The sequence below is a fragment of the Leptodactylus fuscus genome, chromosome 3 (assembly GCF_031893055.1).
Source record: "Leptodactylus fuscus isolate aLepFus1 chromosome 3, aLepFus1.hap2, whole genome shotgun sequence".
Lineage (NCBI taxonomy): Eukaryota > Metazoa > Chordata > Amphibia > Anura > Leptodactylidae > Leptodactylus > Leptodactylus fuscus.
The window spans coordinates 245193396-245209205 of NC_134267.1; the positions used below are offsets into that span (position 1 = coordinate 245193396).

Consider the following 15810-nt stretch of genomic DNA (forward strand, 5'->3'; position numbering starts at 1 on the left):
ATACAGACCCCCGGCCCCCCCGGACATCACATGGTAAGAGGAGATATATATATTATATACAGACCCCCGGCCCCCCCGGACATCACATGGTAAGAGGAGATATATATATTATATACAGACCCCGGCCCCCCCCCGGACATCACATGGTAAGAGGAGATATATATATTATATACAGACCCCCGGCCCCCCCGCACATCACATGGTAAGAGGACCCCCCCCCCCCGGACATCACATGGTAAGAGGAGATATATATATTATATACAGACCCCCGGCCTCCCCGGATATCACATGATAAGGACATATATATATTATATACAGACCCCCGGCCCCCCCGGACATCACATGGTAAGAGGAGATATATATATTTTATACAGACCCCCGGCCCCCCCGGATATCACATGATAAGGACAGATATATATATATATATACACACTGACATAGTACTGAGGGTAGATAATGCCAGGTATATGCGTCAGTAATACAGTAATTAGAGGAATAGATGAGTAGTTTGTTATTTGGACGTATTAAAACCTTTAAACTTTATTAATATCTATTAAAAGTAAATAATTCAAAAAACAAAAACCAAGCGCCCAAGTAATAATAAGTAACCGTCCAAGTGTCCAAATTCCAAAACAAAAAAGGTGAAGGAGAAGGGCCGGCCTAATTCCTGGTCTCACTTCTGTGGGAATATTTCTCCTCTGCTCACATAGGCAGTCACTGAATACTGAGCAGCATTAGACTCTCTCAGATAATCCCTGCAGACCATTAACCCTTCCAGTGTGATTGGTGCAATGCTCTGCCTACTAGAGATTTATCAGAACATTATCTCGGACTAGGTGCTATCTCCTATAGACGGCCATATTGCGTATCTGCTGCCGTATCGCACCATGCCTGGCTAGTACACTGGTTAGATAGTCGCCCCCTGTCTACACTTTGCTGATCTTAACTGACTGCTCAGATTCGCCTAAAGTGTAAAGTTTTAATACGTCCAAATAATAAACTACTCATCTATATATATATATACACTGCCCCAAAAAATACAGGGACCCTCCAATATCACCTCCTAGATCTGAATGAATGGAATCTTCTCATTGAATACTTTGTCCTGCCCTCTGATTATAGTCGGGGCCTCGGGCTCATCACATGGAAATGTTTTATCCTAATTCTTATTGATTACTAATATTAAGCTTTAGTCATTTAGTTTGGGCTGGAATCCTTAGAACCACAAAGCTCCTCAATCCAAGTATCTCTCTAGGCTGTTGCATAGGTGGAGTGAGAATATCAGGTAGAAGACGAGTGGTTTCCCCTGAAGCTTTTGTGTTCTGGCATTTCTCTCTAAAAGACCTCTGGGATCTCCGACAATGGCAGAATCTGCCCGGGCTCTCATCTGTCCTGTGATAAAGAAGCTTCACAGCAGATCTAGAGTCACAGCTAACATTCTGATCAGGGGACCGGACCAGTGAGTGGAGAGAATTTCCTTTAGAGGGGTTGTCTAGAGAATTTTTGAAAGACAGCCTATCCTTAGAACATTGGGGTCCCCCCATAAGTAACCCCATAAGTGTCTGATGTATAGACAGATCTGCAGCAGCTCATGGATTCCGTCACTGTGTGTTTGTGTCTCCACAGATGGATCCAGTAGGAGAAATCCCCCCGAGAGATGTCCCCTGAGTCCTCTGTATTCCCAGGACTGCCCGGAGGAGAATGTCCCAGACAGTCAGCAGGTAGATGGCGCTGCTGAGTCCTGGGGTACATCTATATAGGGGGTGGAGCTCCTGTACTCATACATGTCCCAGACAGTCAGCAGGTAGATGGCGCTGCTGAGTCCTGGGGTACATCTATATAGGGGGTGGAGCTCGCCGCTCCTGTACTCATACATGTCCCAGACAGTCAGCAGGTAGATGGCGCTGCTGAGTCCTGGGGTACATCTATATAGGGGGTGGAGCTCCTGTACTCATACATGTCCCAGACAGTCAGCAGGTAGATGGCGCTGCTGAGTCCTGGGGTACATCTATATAGGGGGTGGAGCTCGCCGCTCCTGCACTCATACATGTACCAGACAGTCAGCAGGTAGATGGCGCTGCTGAGTCCTGGGGTACATCTATATAGGGGGTGGAGCTCCTGCACTCATACATGTCCCAGACAGTCAGCAGGTAGATGGCGCTGCTGAGTCCTGGGGTACATCTATATAGGGGGTGGAGCTCCTGCACTCATACATGTACCAGACAGTCAGCAGGTAGATGGCGCTGCTGAGTCCTGGGGTACATCTATATAGGGGGTGGAGCTCCTGCACTCATACATGTCCCAGACAGTCAGCAGGTAGATGGCGCTGCTGAGTCCTGGGGTACATCTATATAGGGGGTGGAGCTCCTGCAATCATACATGTACCAGACAGTCAGCAGGTAGATGGCGCTGCTGAGTCCTGGGGTACATGTATATAGGGGGTGGAGCTCGCCACTCCTGTACTCATACATGTACCAGACAGTCAGCAGGTAGATGGCGCTGCAGAGTCCTGGGGTACATCTATATAGGGGGTGGAGCTCGTCGCTCCTGTACTCATACATGTACCAGACAGTCAGCAGGTAGATGGCGCTGCTGAGTCCTGGGGTACATCTATATAGGGGGTGGAGCTCCTGCACTCATACATGTACCAGACAGTCAGCAGGTAGATGGCGCTGCTGAGTCCTGGGGTACATCTATATAGGGGGTGGAGCTCGCCGCTCCTGCACTCATACATGTACCAGACAGTCAGCAGGTAGATGGCGCTGCGGAGTCCTGGGGTACATCTATATAGGGGGAGGAGCTCCTGTACTCATACATGTACCAGACAGTCAGCAGGTAGATGGCGCTGCTGAGTCCTGGGGTACATTTATATAGGGGGTGGAGCTCGCCGCTCCTGCACTCATACATGTACCAGACAGTCAGCAGGTAGATGGCGCTGCGGAGTCCTGGGGTACATCTATATAGGGGGAGGAGCTCCTGTACTCATACATGTACCAGACAGTCAGCAGGTAGATGGCGCTGCTGAGTCCTGGGGTACATCTATATAGGGGGTGGAGCTCGCCGCTCCTGTACTCATACATGTACCAGACAGTCAGCAGGTAGATGGCGCTGCTGAGTCCTGGGGTACATCTATATAGGGGGTGGAGCTCCTGCACTCATACATGTACCAGACAGTCAGCAGGTAGATGGCGCTGCTGAGTCCTGGGGTACATCTATATAGGGGGTGGAGCTCGCCGCTCCTGCACTCATACATGTACCAGACAGTCAGCAGGTAGATGGCGCTGCTGAGTCCTGGGGTACATCTATATAGGGGGTGGAGCTCCTGCACTCATACATGTACCAGACAGTCAGCAGGTAGATGGCGCTGCTGAGTCCTGGGGTACATCTATATAGGGGGTGGAGCTCGCTGCTCCTGCACTCATACATGTACCAGACAGTCAGCAGGTAGATGGCGCTGCTGAGTCCTGGGGCACATCTATATAGGGGGTGGAGCTCGCCGCTCCTGCACTCATACATGTACCAGACAGTCAGCAGGTAGATGGCGCTGCTGAGTCCTGGGGTACATCTATATAGGGGGTGGAGCTCCTGCACTCATACATGTACCAGACAGTCAACAGGTAGATGGCGCTGCTGAGTCCTGGGGTACATCTATATAGGGGGTGGAGCTCGCCGCTCCTGCACTCATACATGTACCAGACAGTCAGCAGGTAGATGGCGCTGCTGAGTCCTGGGGTACATCTATATAGGGGGTGGAGCTCCTGCACTCATACATGTACCAGACAGTCAGCAGGTAGATGGCGCTGCTGAGTCCTGGGGCACATCTATATAGGGGGTGGAGCTCGCCGCTCCTGTACTCATACATGTACCAGACAGTCAGCAGGTAGATGGCGCTGCTGAGTCCTGGGGTACATCTATATAGGGGGTGGAGCTCACCGCTCCTGCACTCATACATGTACCAGACAGTCAGCAGGTAGATGGCGCTGCTGAGTCCTGGGGTACATCTATATAGGGGGTGGAGCTCGCCGCTCCTGTACTCATACATGTACCAGACAGTCAGCAGGTAGATGGCGCTGCTGAGTCCTGGGGCACATCTATATAGGGGGTGGAGCTCGCCGCTCCTGCACTCATACATGTACCAGACAGTCAGCAGGTAGATGGCGCTGCTGAGTCCTGGGGCACATCTATATAGGGGGTGGAGCTCGCCGCTCCTGCACTCATACATGTACCAGACAGTCAGCAGGTAGATGGCGCTGCTGAGTCCTGGGGTACATCTATATAGGGGGTGGAGCTCCTGCACTCATACATGTACCAGACAGTCAGCAGGTAGATGGCGCTGCTGAGTCCTGGGGTACATCTATATAGGGGGTGGAGCTCGCCGCTCCTGCACTCATACATGTACCAGACAGTCAGCAGGTAGATGGCGCTGCTGAGTCCTGGGGTACATCTATATAGGGGGTGGAGCTCGCCGCTCCTGCACTCATACATGTCCCAGACAGTCAGCAGGTAGATGGCGCTGCAGAGTCCTGGGGTACATCTATATAGGGGGTGGAGCTCGCCGCTCCTGCACTCATACATGTCCCAGACAGTCAGCAGGTAGATGGCGCTGCTGAGTCCTGGGGCACATCTATATAGGGGGTGGAGCTCCTGTACTCATACATGTACCAGGCAGTCAGCAGGTAGATGGCGCTGCTGAGTCCTGGGGCACATCTATATAGGGGGTGGAGCTCCTGTACTCATACATGTACCAGGCAGTCAGCAGGTAGATGGCGCTGCTGAGTCCTGGGGTACATCTATATAGGGGGTGGAGCTCCTGTACTCATACATGTACCAGGCAGTCAGCAGGTAGATGGCGCTGCTGAGTCCTGGGGTACATCTATATAGGGGGTGGAGCTCCTGTACTCATACATGTACCAGGCAGTCAGCAGGTAGATGGCGCTGCTGAGTCCTGGGGTACATCTATATAGGGGGTGGAGCTCGCCGCTCCTGCACTCATACATGTCCCAGACAGTCAGCAGGTAGATGGCGCTGCAGAGTCCTGGGGTACATCTATATAGGGGGTGGAGCTCGCCGCTCCTGCACTCATACATGTCCCAGACAGTCAGCAGGTAGATGGCGCTGCTGAGTCCTGGGGCACATCTATATAGGGGGTGGAGCTCCTGTACTCATACATGTCCCAGACAGTCAGCAGGTAGATGACGCTGCTGAGTCCTGGGGTACATCTATATAGGGGGTGGAGCTTGCTGCTCCTTATGTTGATCTGTTAGATTTCCCTCCTGTATTTCTGATGTATTGGACTGAATTGTGACCTCTGACTAATCAGGGAGAAGATGTGACTGATATTAAAGCGGAGGCTGAAGAAGAGAGGATGAGGGGCCATCACCTGTGTAAGAGGGAAGTGGAGGAGGAGATTCCAGGAGGTGTTACCACAGGTACGGAGTCATAAATGGAGAAGGAGAAGTCCCAGGTTTCTTCAGGTCGGTTCCCCGTTAGAGCTCCAGTCCAGTAACTCTCCGGCAGAAAGTAATTCCAGATATTAAACTAAGAATAAAACTATAAGCCATAAAGTTGAGTTTACATTATTATGGGACAAGTGTTATGTGACTGACGTGTATAAGGTGGTGACAAGGAGTTCAATGTTGTAATGAGAGAAGAAGCTTAAGTTAGTGTTGGTTGAACCTCTTAAGTTTCATTTCGGATTCAGCCAGTTCAGTCCTAAGGATTGTTTTCGCCTGAATAAATTTGTTCCAATATATTGTATATTGTAGTAGCTGTAATTTTCATCAGGGCTATGCTAAACTGTCTCTGCATAGTAACCCCAATGTACACGGGGCTGCTTTACATCACCCTCTGCAGTATTTATGACCAAGATGAACTCCTTGAGTGCATGAACACCTTCAATATTATCCCTTTTTTGTCGCACAAAGCCCTAAGCTGCACCGCTAACTGTAATCCTGTAATACTGCCATCAGGGATACTGGGAAGAGTTAGATACGGTCCAGTATCTATCCATCTGTGATGCTCGGGTATTGGGCTGTCTGCAAGCTGGAAAAGCCCAAAAACCATGGGTTTTAGCACCTTAGTAATATCAGGCTGATGCTTTAATGTATCTGGCTGTTTATGAAAAATGGGTTGGGACCTTTCATTATTATTTTAATTTATTGTAAAAAGACAAAAAAATAATGGGCTTCCCCATTTTCTTAACAAGTCAGTCCCAACATGGCCACAGATGAAGCGAAATGTGACCAGTTTTGTCCATTCAGTAACACTGTGTGATACTTGCCTCTGCTGAGTCTAATGATATTTAATGGGGGCTACTGATGTCTGAGGCCTAGTCCCGCACTCCTCCATCAGCGGCCATGTTGGGACTGGAACACTGTGTAAAGATAAGCAGACTGTACTATACAAGGGGGCGACACTGCCTGACGGCTTATTAGTAAGTTGCTCACAGTGTTTCCAGCACATTGTTAAAAGTGGCCGTCCGAGAAGTAAAAACCTGCATGTGGAAGCAGACGGACAGCCAATGGCGGAGGCTCGGCCTACATCTGTCTATTACTATTACTATTTGTTACTCTCATCCTATAGACATTATATAATGGTAGGTTGTAGGATTGGGAACCATAAATGTATTGGGGCAGATTTACTAATACTTTTTATAAGTTAGTGCAAGGTTAGACTATAAAGTCTTAAATTCTTCGGACTTATCATATTTTCTGCCGTCAGAGGCTCCTTTCCCACAGTAAAGCTTGTAAAAGTATCTAAAACACGTCATGTATGTGGCACAAGGTGTGCGAGACAGTTTATTGCTACCAGTCATGTCAGCATTTTTCCGCATGTTGTTAGTTACTCTGTATAGAAACCTGTAAGTGTATTTAGGGCCTAATAGGAAAGTTATAAATCTCTGTATTGTGTCACCTAAAAAGAGGAAAAATCACTAAATCCATTTTAAATCCTACAGCAAATCCCATTAAGATCTCTGAGGGAAACGTCATGTTATCAGATGAAGATATGCGCTTCTCAGGAGAAAACCTCATTATTGTACATCCCCTGAATCTTGAGGAACCTTCTGACCAACCACAGATTGTGACAAGTATCGACCAGAAAGGTGGAAAACAGTATCATTGTGAGGAATGTGGGAAATGGTTTACACGAGGCTCAAGTCTTTACGCACACAAAAGAGTTCACACAGGAGAGAAGCCATATTCATGTGAGAAATGTGGAAAAAGGTATGTTACTAATGACAGTCTCAAGCAGCATCAGAGAATACACACTGGAGAGAAACCATATTCATGTTCTGAATGTGGGAAAATTTTTCTGAAAAAAGAAAATCTTTTTGTGCATGAGAGAATCCACACAGGAGAGAAGCCATATTCATGTTCAGAATGTGGGAAATGTTTTAAGGATAAATCAAATTTTGCAAAGCATGCGATAAGTCACACAGGAGAGAAGCCATATTCATGTTCAGAATGTGGGAAACGTTATAAAGATAAAGCAACTCTTGTTGTACATGAGAGAATTCACTCTGGAGATAAGCCATTTACATGTTTAAAATGTGGGAAATGTTATAAAGATAGAAAAATTCTCATGAAACATGAGAAAATTCACAATGGAGATAAACCATTTTCCTGTTCAGAATGTGAGAAATGTTATAGTACTAAAGACAGCCTCAAACATCATCAGAGAAGCCACACAGGAGAGAAGCCATATTCATGTTCAGAGTGTGGGAAATCATTCATGAAAAAAAAAAATCTTGTTGTGCATCAGAGAATTCACACAGGAGAGAGGCCGTTTTCATGTTCAGAATGTGGGAAGTATTTTACCAACAAGTCAAATTTAGTGAAACACGAGAGAATACACACAGGGGAGAAGCCATACTCTTGTACAGAATGCGAGAAATGTTTTATTTCTAAAGCCAAACTTACTGATCATCAGAAAAATCATACGGGAGAAAAACCATATTCATGTTCAGAATGTCAGAAATCTTTTCTAGATAAAGCAGGTCTTGTTAAACATGAGAGAATTCACACAGGAGAGAAGCCATATTCATGTTCAGAATGTGGGAAATGTTTTAACAATAAATCAAATCTTGTTACACATGAGAAAATTCACAAAGGAGAGAAGCCATATTCATGTTCAGAATGTGGCAAATGTTTTCTGCAAAAAGAAAATCTCACTGTCCATGAAAGAATTCACACAGGAGAGAAACCATATTCATGCTCTGAATGTGGGAAACGTTTTATAAAAAGTGATCATCTTGCTGTACATCAGAGAACTCACACTGGAGAGAAGCCATATTCATGTTCAGCATGTGGGAAATGTTTTAAGGATAAATCAAATTTATCAAAACATGAAAGGACTCACTCAGAGGAGAGACCATATTCATGTTCTGTATGTGGGAAATGTTATAAGAAAAAAGGACATTTTATTGTACATCAGAGAATTCACACAGGAGAGAAGCCATATTCATGTTCAGAATGTGGGAAATGTTTTATGAAAAAAGAGAATCTTGTTGTACATCAGAGAATTCACACAGGAGAGAAGCCATATTCATGTTCAGTGTGTGGAAAATGCTTCAACAGTAAATCAAATTTTGTTGCACATGAGAGAAGTCACACAAGAGCGAAGACATACTCATGTTCAGATTGTAGGAAGCGCTTTATTTCTAAATCCAAACTTAATTATCATCAGAGAACTCACACAGGAGAGAAGCCATATTCATGTTCAGAGTGTGGGAAATGTTTTAGAGATAAATCAAATTTTGCAAAACATAAGAAAATTCACCCAGGGATGATAACAGTATGATGTTATGCCGTATGTGGAAAAGTCAAAAACGTCCTTAGAAAAACATATTTTGTTAGGCAAGCTGTAAATGCTTATTTTTGTATTTTGTAACAGACAAAATCCAACGGATAAGTTTATTTTTGCATGGAATCTTCCACTCCATGTAGGAAAAGTCTTTTGGACATAAAGAAGAGAAGTTCCTTTTTTTACTACCAAGGCCGTGAAGTTGAATTGTCCCCATGTCCCTCACTACTTCTTACTGGACTCATACATCCCCCCACACTGCAGGAGAATCCAGAGTGACCGTGATAAGGAAGGACGCCACGTGTGAACTTTACGATTGGGAGACAGGCAGAGAAAAAGTTGTCTTTAAGAAGACATGGGTTACTCTCAAATATAATTTTTATTCCCATTTTGCAAGGTGTGTTATGTTATTAATTTTTGACTTCCATTCCCTGTGTGTAGGCGGAGGTCCAGCAGTCCATGGTAAGTTCCTTGGCCTGGAACAATATGCAGAAAATCCCTGACACTTGGGCTGACCTCCATCACTTCTTCTACTAATAGACACAAGTCTTTGAGACAATGTGTAAACTGATACTATAAGGCTAAGTTCACACGGGAAGCGGAAGCACGGATTTTGGCACCGAGAGTGTCGCGGGGAGCCGCATCACTCTCGGATCAAAACCCGCCTGCCACAACAGTCGCGGCTTCCCCCCTCCGGAGCAGGCTCAAATGAATGGGCTGACTCTGGAGGTTGCTGCCGCCAGGTGGATGCCGTGGCTCAATGAGCCGTGGAATCCACCTGAAGAAAGGGCAGCCCACTCACGGAAAAAAGCAGCCTGGTGGTCTACATGGGCCACCATTGTGAGGGAGCGGATTATGACGTGGATTACACACCATAATCCGCCCCCTCTGTGCCCGTGTGGACAGGCCCTAAACCTTCTGATGGTTCTAGATCCCCTTATCAGTGAGGGCCAAGAACCATGAACTCCCAGAATGTCGAAGTCCACACCAAGGACACCCGGAAACCTGTTGCGTGACTTTTTGGTATAGTAAGCTTGATATGTTATAAACTATCCTCTCTACTTTTACCCCCTAGGGGGGTATTTACTAAGGTGCTCAGACAATAGGTGATGGTATACGGGTGATGTTAACTCTTGAGTTGCTAAATCTATAATAAAGGACTTGTGTATACTCATGTCTGTGGACTTCATCTGTACCAAGTATACCTGGCGGAGCTGAAGACATTTATATAAGAAGGTATCTCGGGCATATCAAATTGGGCTGGACCCTTCTTGGGAACAGTCAAGGATGCCAATGCTCTTCTCCACTTAGAGGTCAAACTCTGTTAACTCATTAATCTCCAGGAGTTTCAGGTTGTGCTATATAGGACCGCACCAAGGATAAGCTTTCCTCGCCTCCAGGTTCCAGAGTAAGCAGTGGGGTGTCCCAGGGTGACCCCTGAAGAAGAAACCTTCTAGTAATTCCCAGCCATTCCCTTCCAGTGTTGTGGTTGGGTGGCGATGTGATACGGTCAGGGCTTGGGCACAGCTGCTTCTCTAGCTCCTTCTCTGACGTAAGCTTCATTCTGGGGAGGTATTTAGTACAAGCTCGATGATGTGACTCTGCCGTCAAGTAGGCCTAAGCCTGCGGACACCAGTGTGTGGCATTGAGAAATAAAGGGATAGAGTAGACATGTGCAGATGTGCAGACCTTGGTCAGGGCAGGCAGAGTTCAACCATCACAGGAATCCAGGTAGAGTTCAGGGCAGGCAGCACATAAACAGGTACGAGAAAGATGTGAGCTGAAATAACAGAAGATCTTTACATAAGTATCAGAAGTTTAACCCCTAGACGTCACTAATCTGGCTATTTACTTCGCTCAAGCCGATAGCCCACGATAGTAGTCACGATAATAGAGTCAGACAGCTGGGATTACCAAGCGACCCAGTCAGAGTGAAAAGAGCGGCTTCTCCATGATGGGGTTACTGTCTGGGAGTCGCTCTTCGATAAGAGAAGTTTTTAGGTCCTTTATCGTCACTTCTATCTACAGAATGTGACTCTTTATGGTGATCACAGTGACCTCAGCCTCCCCCTCCACATTGTGCGATCAGATCTCGCTGCCCTGTCGGCCCCTCCTTGACCTTCTTCTCTGAGGTCTCCTCTGTTAGCAGGGAGCCTGGCTAGAGAGAACACAGGTAGTACAGCCCTGTCCTATACTAAACTACTGGTCCATCTACACATGGACGACGGGGCCCGAACATAAGCCAACGCCGAATATAAAACCCCATGGTGTTATAAACGGTATAAAGCTGCAGCCCCTGAGAACAGAAGAGTCCGAAAATCTGATATGAATAAGTTTCTATACAATACTGGATATAAGAACTGTTCTGTTTTAGGTAAAAGAGGCAAAATTTACATTTTTTTCATATTTTAGCAAAAAAAAAAAAATTTTTTAACTTATATAGTAAATAAAGCCACTCGTATCATGTCATGTGTCCTGAAAGAGAGATTGCTGTATAAAGTGATGTATACCAACGTGTGAGATGTGGCCCGAGCGTTGGGGCATCAATGACCTTGGTCCTGAAAGGGTTAATTTATGATCTGGTCCATTAAAGGGGTTTCTTGGCTAAAACTGTTGATGACCTATCGTAAATAAAGGTCACTAATAGCAGATCTGTGGAGTCTGGCACTTGGCACCCCCATGGATCGTCTGTTCTAAGCACCTATGACATAGAGTATAGAGCAGGAAGTAGATAGCGCTGTTCTCTGTGTAGTGGTGGAGCTGAGTCACTGCAGCTTGGTTCCCCTTCAGAGTGGCTGCAGTGCCAGGTTTGGCTACTCCACAGGGGGCGGAGCTATCACAGCAGCCACTCTGAATGGGAACCAAGCTGCAGTGACTCAGCTCCACCACTACATAGAGAACAGCGCTATCTGCTTCCTGCTCCATTTGTTTCTGTCTCAAGTCCTAAGAACAGCTGATCTCGTGTCAGACCCAAGAAAGGTCTGATATTAGTAACCTATCTTTAGAAGAAGTCATCAAAATTTTCAGTCCAGAAAACCCCTTAAAGCAGGGGTCCTCAAACTGTGGCCCGTGGGCTACATGCGGCCCGCCAAGCACTTCTGTCTGGCTACACCGACAACGCCGGTAGGCGTGCATTTATAATGAAGCTCCTGGGGAGCTCGGGCCAGGCCATTGAGCGCACTTCACTTTACCTATTGGAGGGCACCACTCCCGATGTCTGTGCGACCTGCACTGCCTTCGGCCCACTGTTTAAAAAGTTTGAGGACCCCTGCCTTAAAGGGTAAAATGGACAACCCATTTAATTCTAAAATCGGCCGGGGGCAGTGGAAAAAAAAATAAAAACAATTCATACTTGCCTTTCCCTGGTGCTCCGGTGCCTCCCAGCGCGGTCTGATCCTCTTAGTCCACTCCTGACGTGGTGGAAGTCCCACACACACATGACTGCTGAGGCCAATCATCGGACTCAGCGAAGGGCCGGCCATGTTACCATAATCATCTATAATGGTGTTACCAATAAATTTGGTAGATCCAGACCAGCTATGTCACCACTCATAGAAAGCCCGTGGATGGGTGTAAGACATATTTCTCGGTATATTATGTGCATTATCGCGCAAATCACATGGAAAGCAATTGGTTAAAAAGCCTCCCATTGATTTAAATGGGGAGCGCACATATGCCGGCATCTATAGAAATCAATGGGATCTGTTTTAACGCCGCTCATTCTGAATGAGATTACTGTAAGGATTGGAGTCAGGGTCAGGCAGTGCAAAGTGACACAGCTGGGAAAGCAACACTGTGCAACTAATGACAAAAGGGGTCGCAGGCCCTGCAGCTATAACTATGCTGTAATATCTGAGATGAGGCAGACCCATGCACTTCCTAATTGAAGTGCGCCTACCACGGCTCCTAACCTTCTATCCCGGCGGCTAGGATAAGGGGAGAGGAGGCCCTGAAAGTCCTAGGGACTGGAGTCACGGGGTCACACCTAAACAGAAAGCACAGTGTAACTGCAATGCAAAACAAAAGACTAAACAGCATGGAACCAGGGAGGACCACAAGTCCCAGCAAGACACAGAAGAGAAGGCGAGGTCAGACGAGCAAGAGGTCGAGCCAGGAGATATAATAAAGGTACCGAATCAAAAGACAAGGGATAGTCAAAAATACAAGCCGGGTAAATAAACCAAGAACATATGGAATACAAACAGACAGGGAATCAGACTGAGCAGAGGAACCAGGAAACACAAAGTGAATGGCTGGCAAGGATCCATGCCTGGGTGGGGTTTAAATAGCAGCAGAGAACACATCTGATGGCTAACGGCATGGAGACTGAGGGCAAGGAAAAGATTAACCCTTAATGACCTAAGCACACCCAATAGAACTCCTAACACGTCTCCCAGGGAGACGCCGCGCAGCAAGGAGACCGTGGCGACTCTGTATCCTGACAATTACGTTCAGAATGAGCGGAGTGTATACTCAGTGTGAAGGCTCTGCTGCGGTTCCATAGGAATGAATGGAAGCAGCCGGCACACAGCCTTAACCCCCTGCGGGCCGACTGCGTCCATTCATTCTAATGGGAAACTAGCTATCATCTCTATTAGCTACTTACCTGCAGAGATGGCTGGTCCGGGGGCAGAAATGGCTTCTTCGCCTCTCTGCCTCCGCCTCCCAGGTTAGTGTTTAAAGAGCTAGGAAGAAGGCGGGGCTTGTGGCTTAGGAGAGTGTGGGCAGGTACTGGGAGGGGAGACGTCACATCTCCCCGCCCTGCACCCACCCACACTCTCCTAAGTGAGGCGGGGGAAGCGAGGTGAAGAAGACCGAGAACACCGGGCACCAGACCAGCCATCTCTGCAGGTAAGTGGACACCAGGGGGGATTAAGTAGCCAGAGGATTTTGGGAGGACACACTGTGCAAAGCTGGATTGAGTGTATATCGACTCCTCTCCCTGCCTATCTGAAGCTAATCCCTCTCTCGCCCTCAGCAGCACCTCTGTCCCTATGTCTGAAAGCCGGAAAATGAAATGAAGATGGCGGCCGATGTTCTTATAAATCCGAGGTCACGTGTTTTCGGAAGCCAATGGCTTTTTCCAATGTTTTTTTTGATGCCTCCGTTGTCGTAGTTCCTGTCCCACCTCCCCTGCAGAGTTATTGCTGCAAAAAACGCACCAGGGAAGGTGGGAGGGGATACGAATTTTTACTGCGTTTGCCTCGTCGTATTCGATTGTAATCAAATACCTCGACCGGCCTGATATTCCATCGAATGGTGTTCGCTCATCTCTAATAATAATCCCTCAGTGTCCGGCAGAGAATATCCAATCCCCATGACATCATCACAGGTCCTTCATCCTTCTCCTCTCCTGAGCTCCGCCCCCATGTACTGGTCACATGATAGCGGTGACATCATCACAGGTCCTTCATCCTTCTCCTCTCCTGAGCTCCACCCCCATGTACTGGTCACATGATAGCGGTGACATCATCACAGGTCCTTCAGCTCTTGCTGGTCCTGCTCGGTGGTCAGTGCTGTTGTCTTGTTCTCTCTGTTAGGATTTCAGGCCCCTCCTCTCTCCTGCACTACTAGATCCTCCAGCTCATCCAGTTTCCTCCTCTTCTCCTCCAGACGCTCCTTCTCCTGAATGACCCACCAAGGATGGACAAGGACAGGACTGAGATCACCGGAAGAATATTAGACTTCACCTTGGAGATCATCTCCCTGCTGAGCGGAGAGGTATCTGTACTACATTTCTATCATCTATCTGCTGAGCGGAGAGGTATCTGTACTACATTTCTATCATCTATCTGCTGAGCGGAGAGGTAACTGTACTACATTTCTATCATGTATCTGCTGAGCGGAGAGGTATCTGTACTACATTTCTATCATCTATCTGCTGAGCGGAGAGGTATCTGTACTACATTTCTATCATCTCCCTGCTGAGCGGAGAGGTATCTGTACTACATTTCTATCATGTATCTGCTGAGCGGAGAGGTATCTGTACTACATTTCTATCATCTATCTGCTGAGCGGAGAGGTATCTGTACTACATTTCTATCATCTCCCTGCTGAGCGGAGAGGTAACTGTACTACATTTCTATCATCTATCTGCTGAGCGGAGAGGTAACTGTACTACATTTCTATCATCTATCTGCTGAGCGGAGAGGTAACTGTACTACATTTCTATCATCTATCTGCTGAGCGGAGAGGTAACTGTACTACATTTCTATCATCTCCCTGCTGAGCGGAGAGGTATCTGTACTACATTTCTATCATGTATCTGCTGAGCGGAGAGGTATCTGTACTACATTTCTATCATCTATCTGCTGAGCGGAGAGGTATCTGTACTACATTTCTATCATGTATCTGCTGAGCGGAGAGGTATCTGTACTACATTTCTATCATCTCCCTGCTGAGCGGAGAGGTATCTGTACTACATTTCTATCATGTATCTGCTGAGCGGAGAGGTATCTGTACTACATTTCTATCATCTATCTGCTGAGCGGAGAGGTATCTGTACTACATTTCTATCATCTCCCTGCTGAGCGGAGAGGTATCTACTACATTTCTATCATGTATCTGCTGAGCGGAGAGGTATCTGTACTACATTTCTATCATGTATCTGCTGAGCGGAGAGGTATCTGTACTACATTTCTATCATCTATCTGCTGAGCGGAGAGGTAACTGTACTACATTTCTATCATGTATCTGCTGAGCGGAGAGGTATCTGTACTACATTTCTATCATCTCCCTGCTGAGCGGAGAGGTAACTGTACTACATTTCTATCATCTATCTGCTGAGCGGAGAGGTAACTGTACTACATTTCTATCATCTATCTGCTGAGCGGAGAGGTATCTGTACTACATTTCTATCATGTATCTGCTGAGCGGAGAGGTAACTGTACTACATTTCTATCATCTCCCTGCTGAGCGGAGAGGTATCTGTACTACATTTCTATCATGTATCTGCTGAGCGGAGAGGTATCTGTACTACATTTCTATCATCTATCTGCTGAGCGGAGA

General features: G+C 46.9%; 3 protein-coding genes across 3 annotated transcripts in view; 2 read left to right on the plus strand and 1 right to left on the minus strand.

The window, feature by feature from the left end:
• The window catches only part of LOC142196977 (uncharacterized), a 44215-nt gene extending 34365 nt beyond the window's left edge, over positions 1 to 9850 (plus strand). The window contains exons 5-9 of the mRNA XM_075266947.1: positions 1627 to 1727; positions 5321 to 5429; positions 6956 to 8793; positions 9244 to 9264; positions 9734 to 9850. Of these exons, the coding sequence (XP_075123048.1) occupies positions 1627 to 1727; positions 5321 to 5429; positions 6956 to 8793; positions 9244 to 9264; positions 9734 to 9850 (2186 nt within the window). The remainder of the gene's footprint in view (positions 1 to 1626; positions 1728 to 5320; positions 5430 to 6955; positions 8794 to 9243; positions 9265 to 9733) is intronic.
• LOC142198393 (uncharacterized) overlaps positions 1 to 15810 on the minus strand; it is a 600588-nt gene that overhangs the window by 308416 nt on the left and 276362 nt on the right. The window lies entirely within an intron of this gene.
• LOC142198391 (uncharacterized) overlaps positions 1 to 15810 on the plus strand; it is a 617468-nt gene that overhangs the window by 193267 nt on the left and 408391 nt on the right. The window lies entirely within an intron of this gene.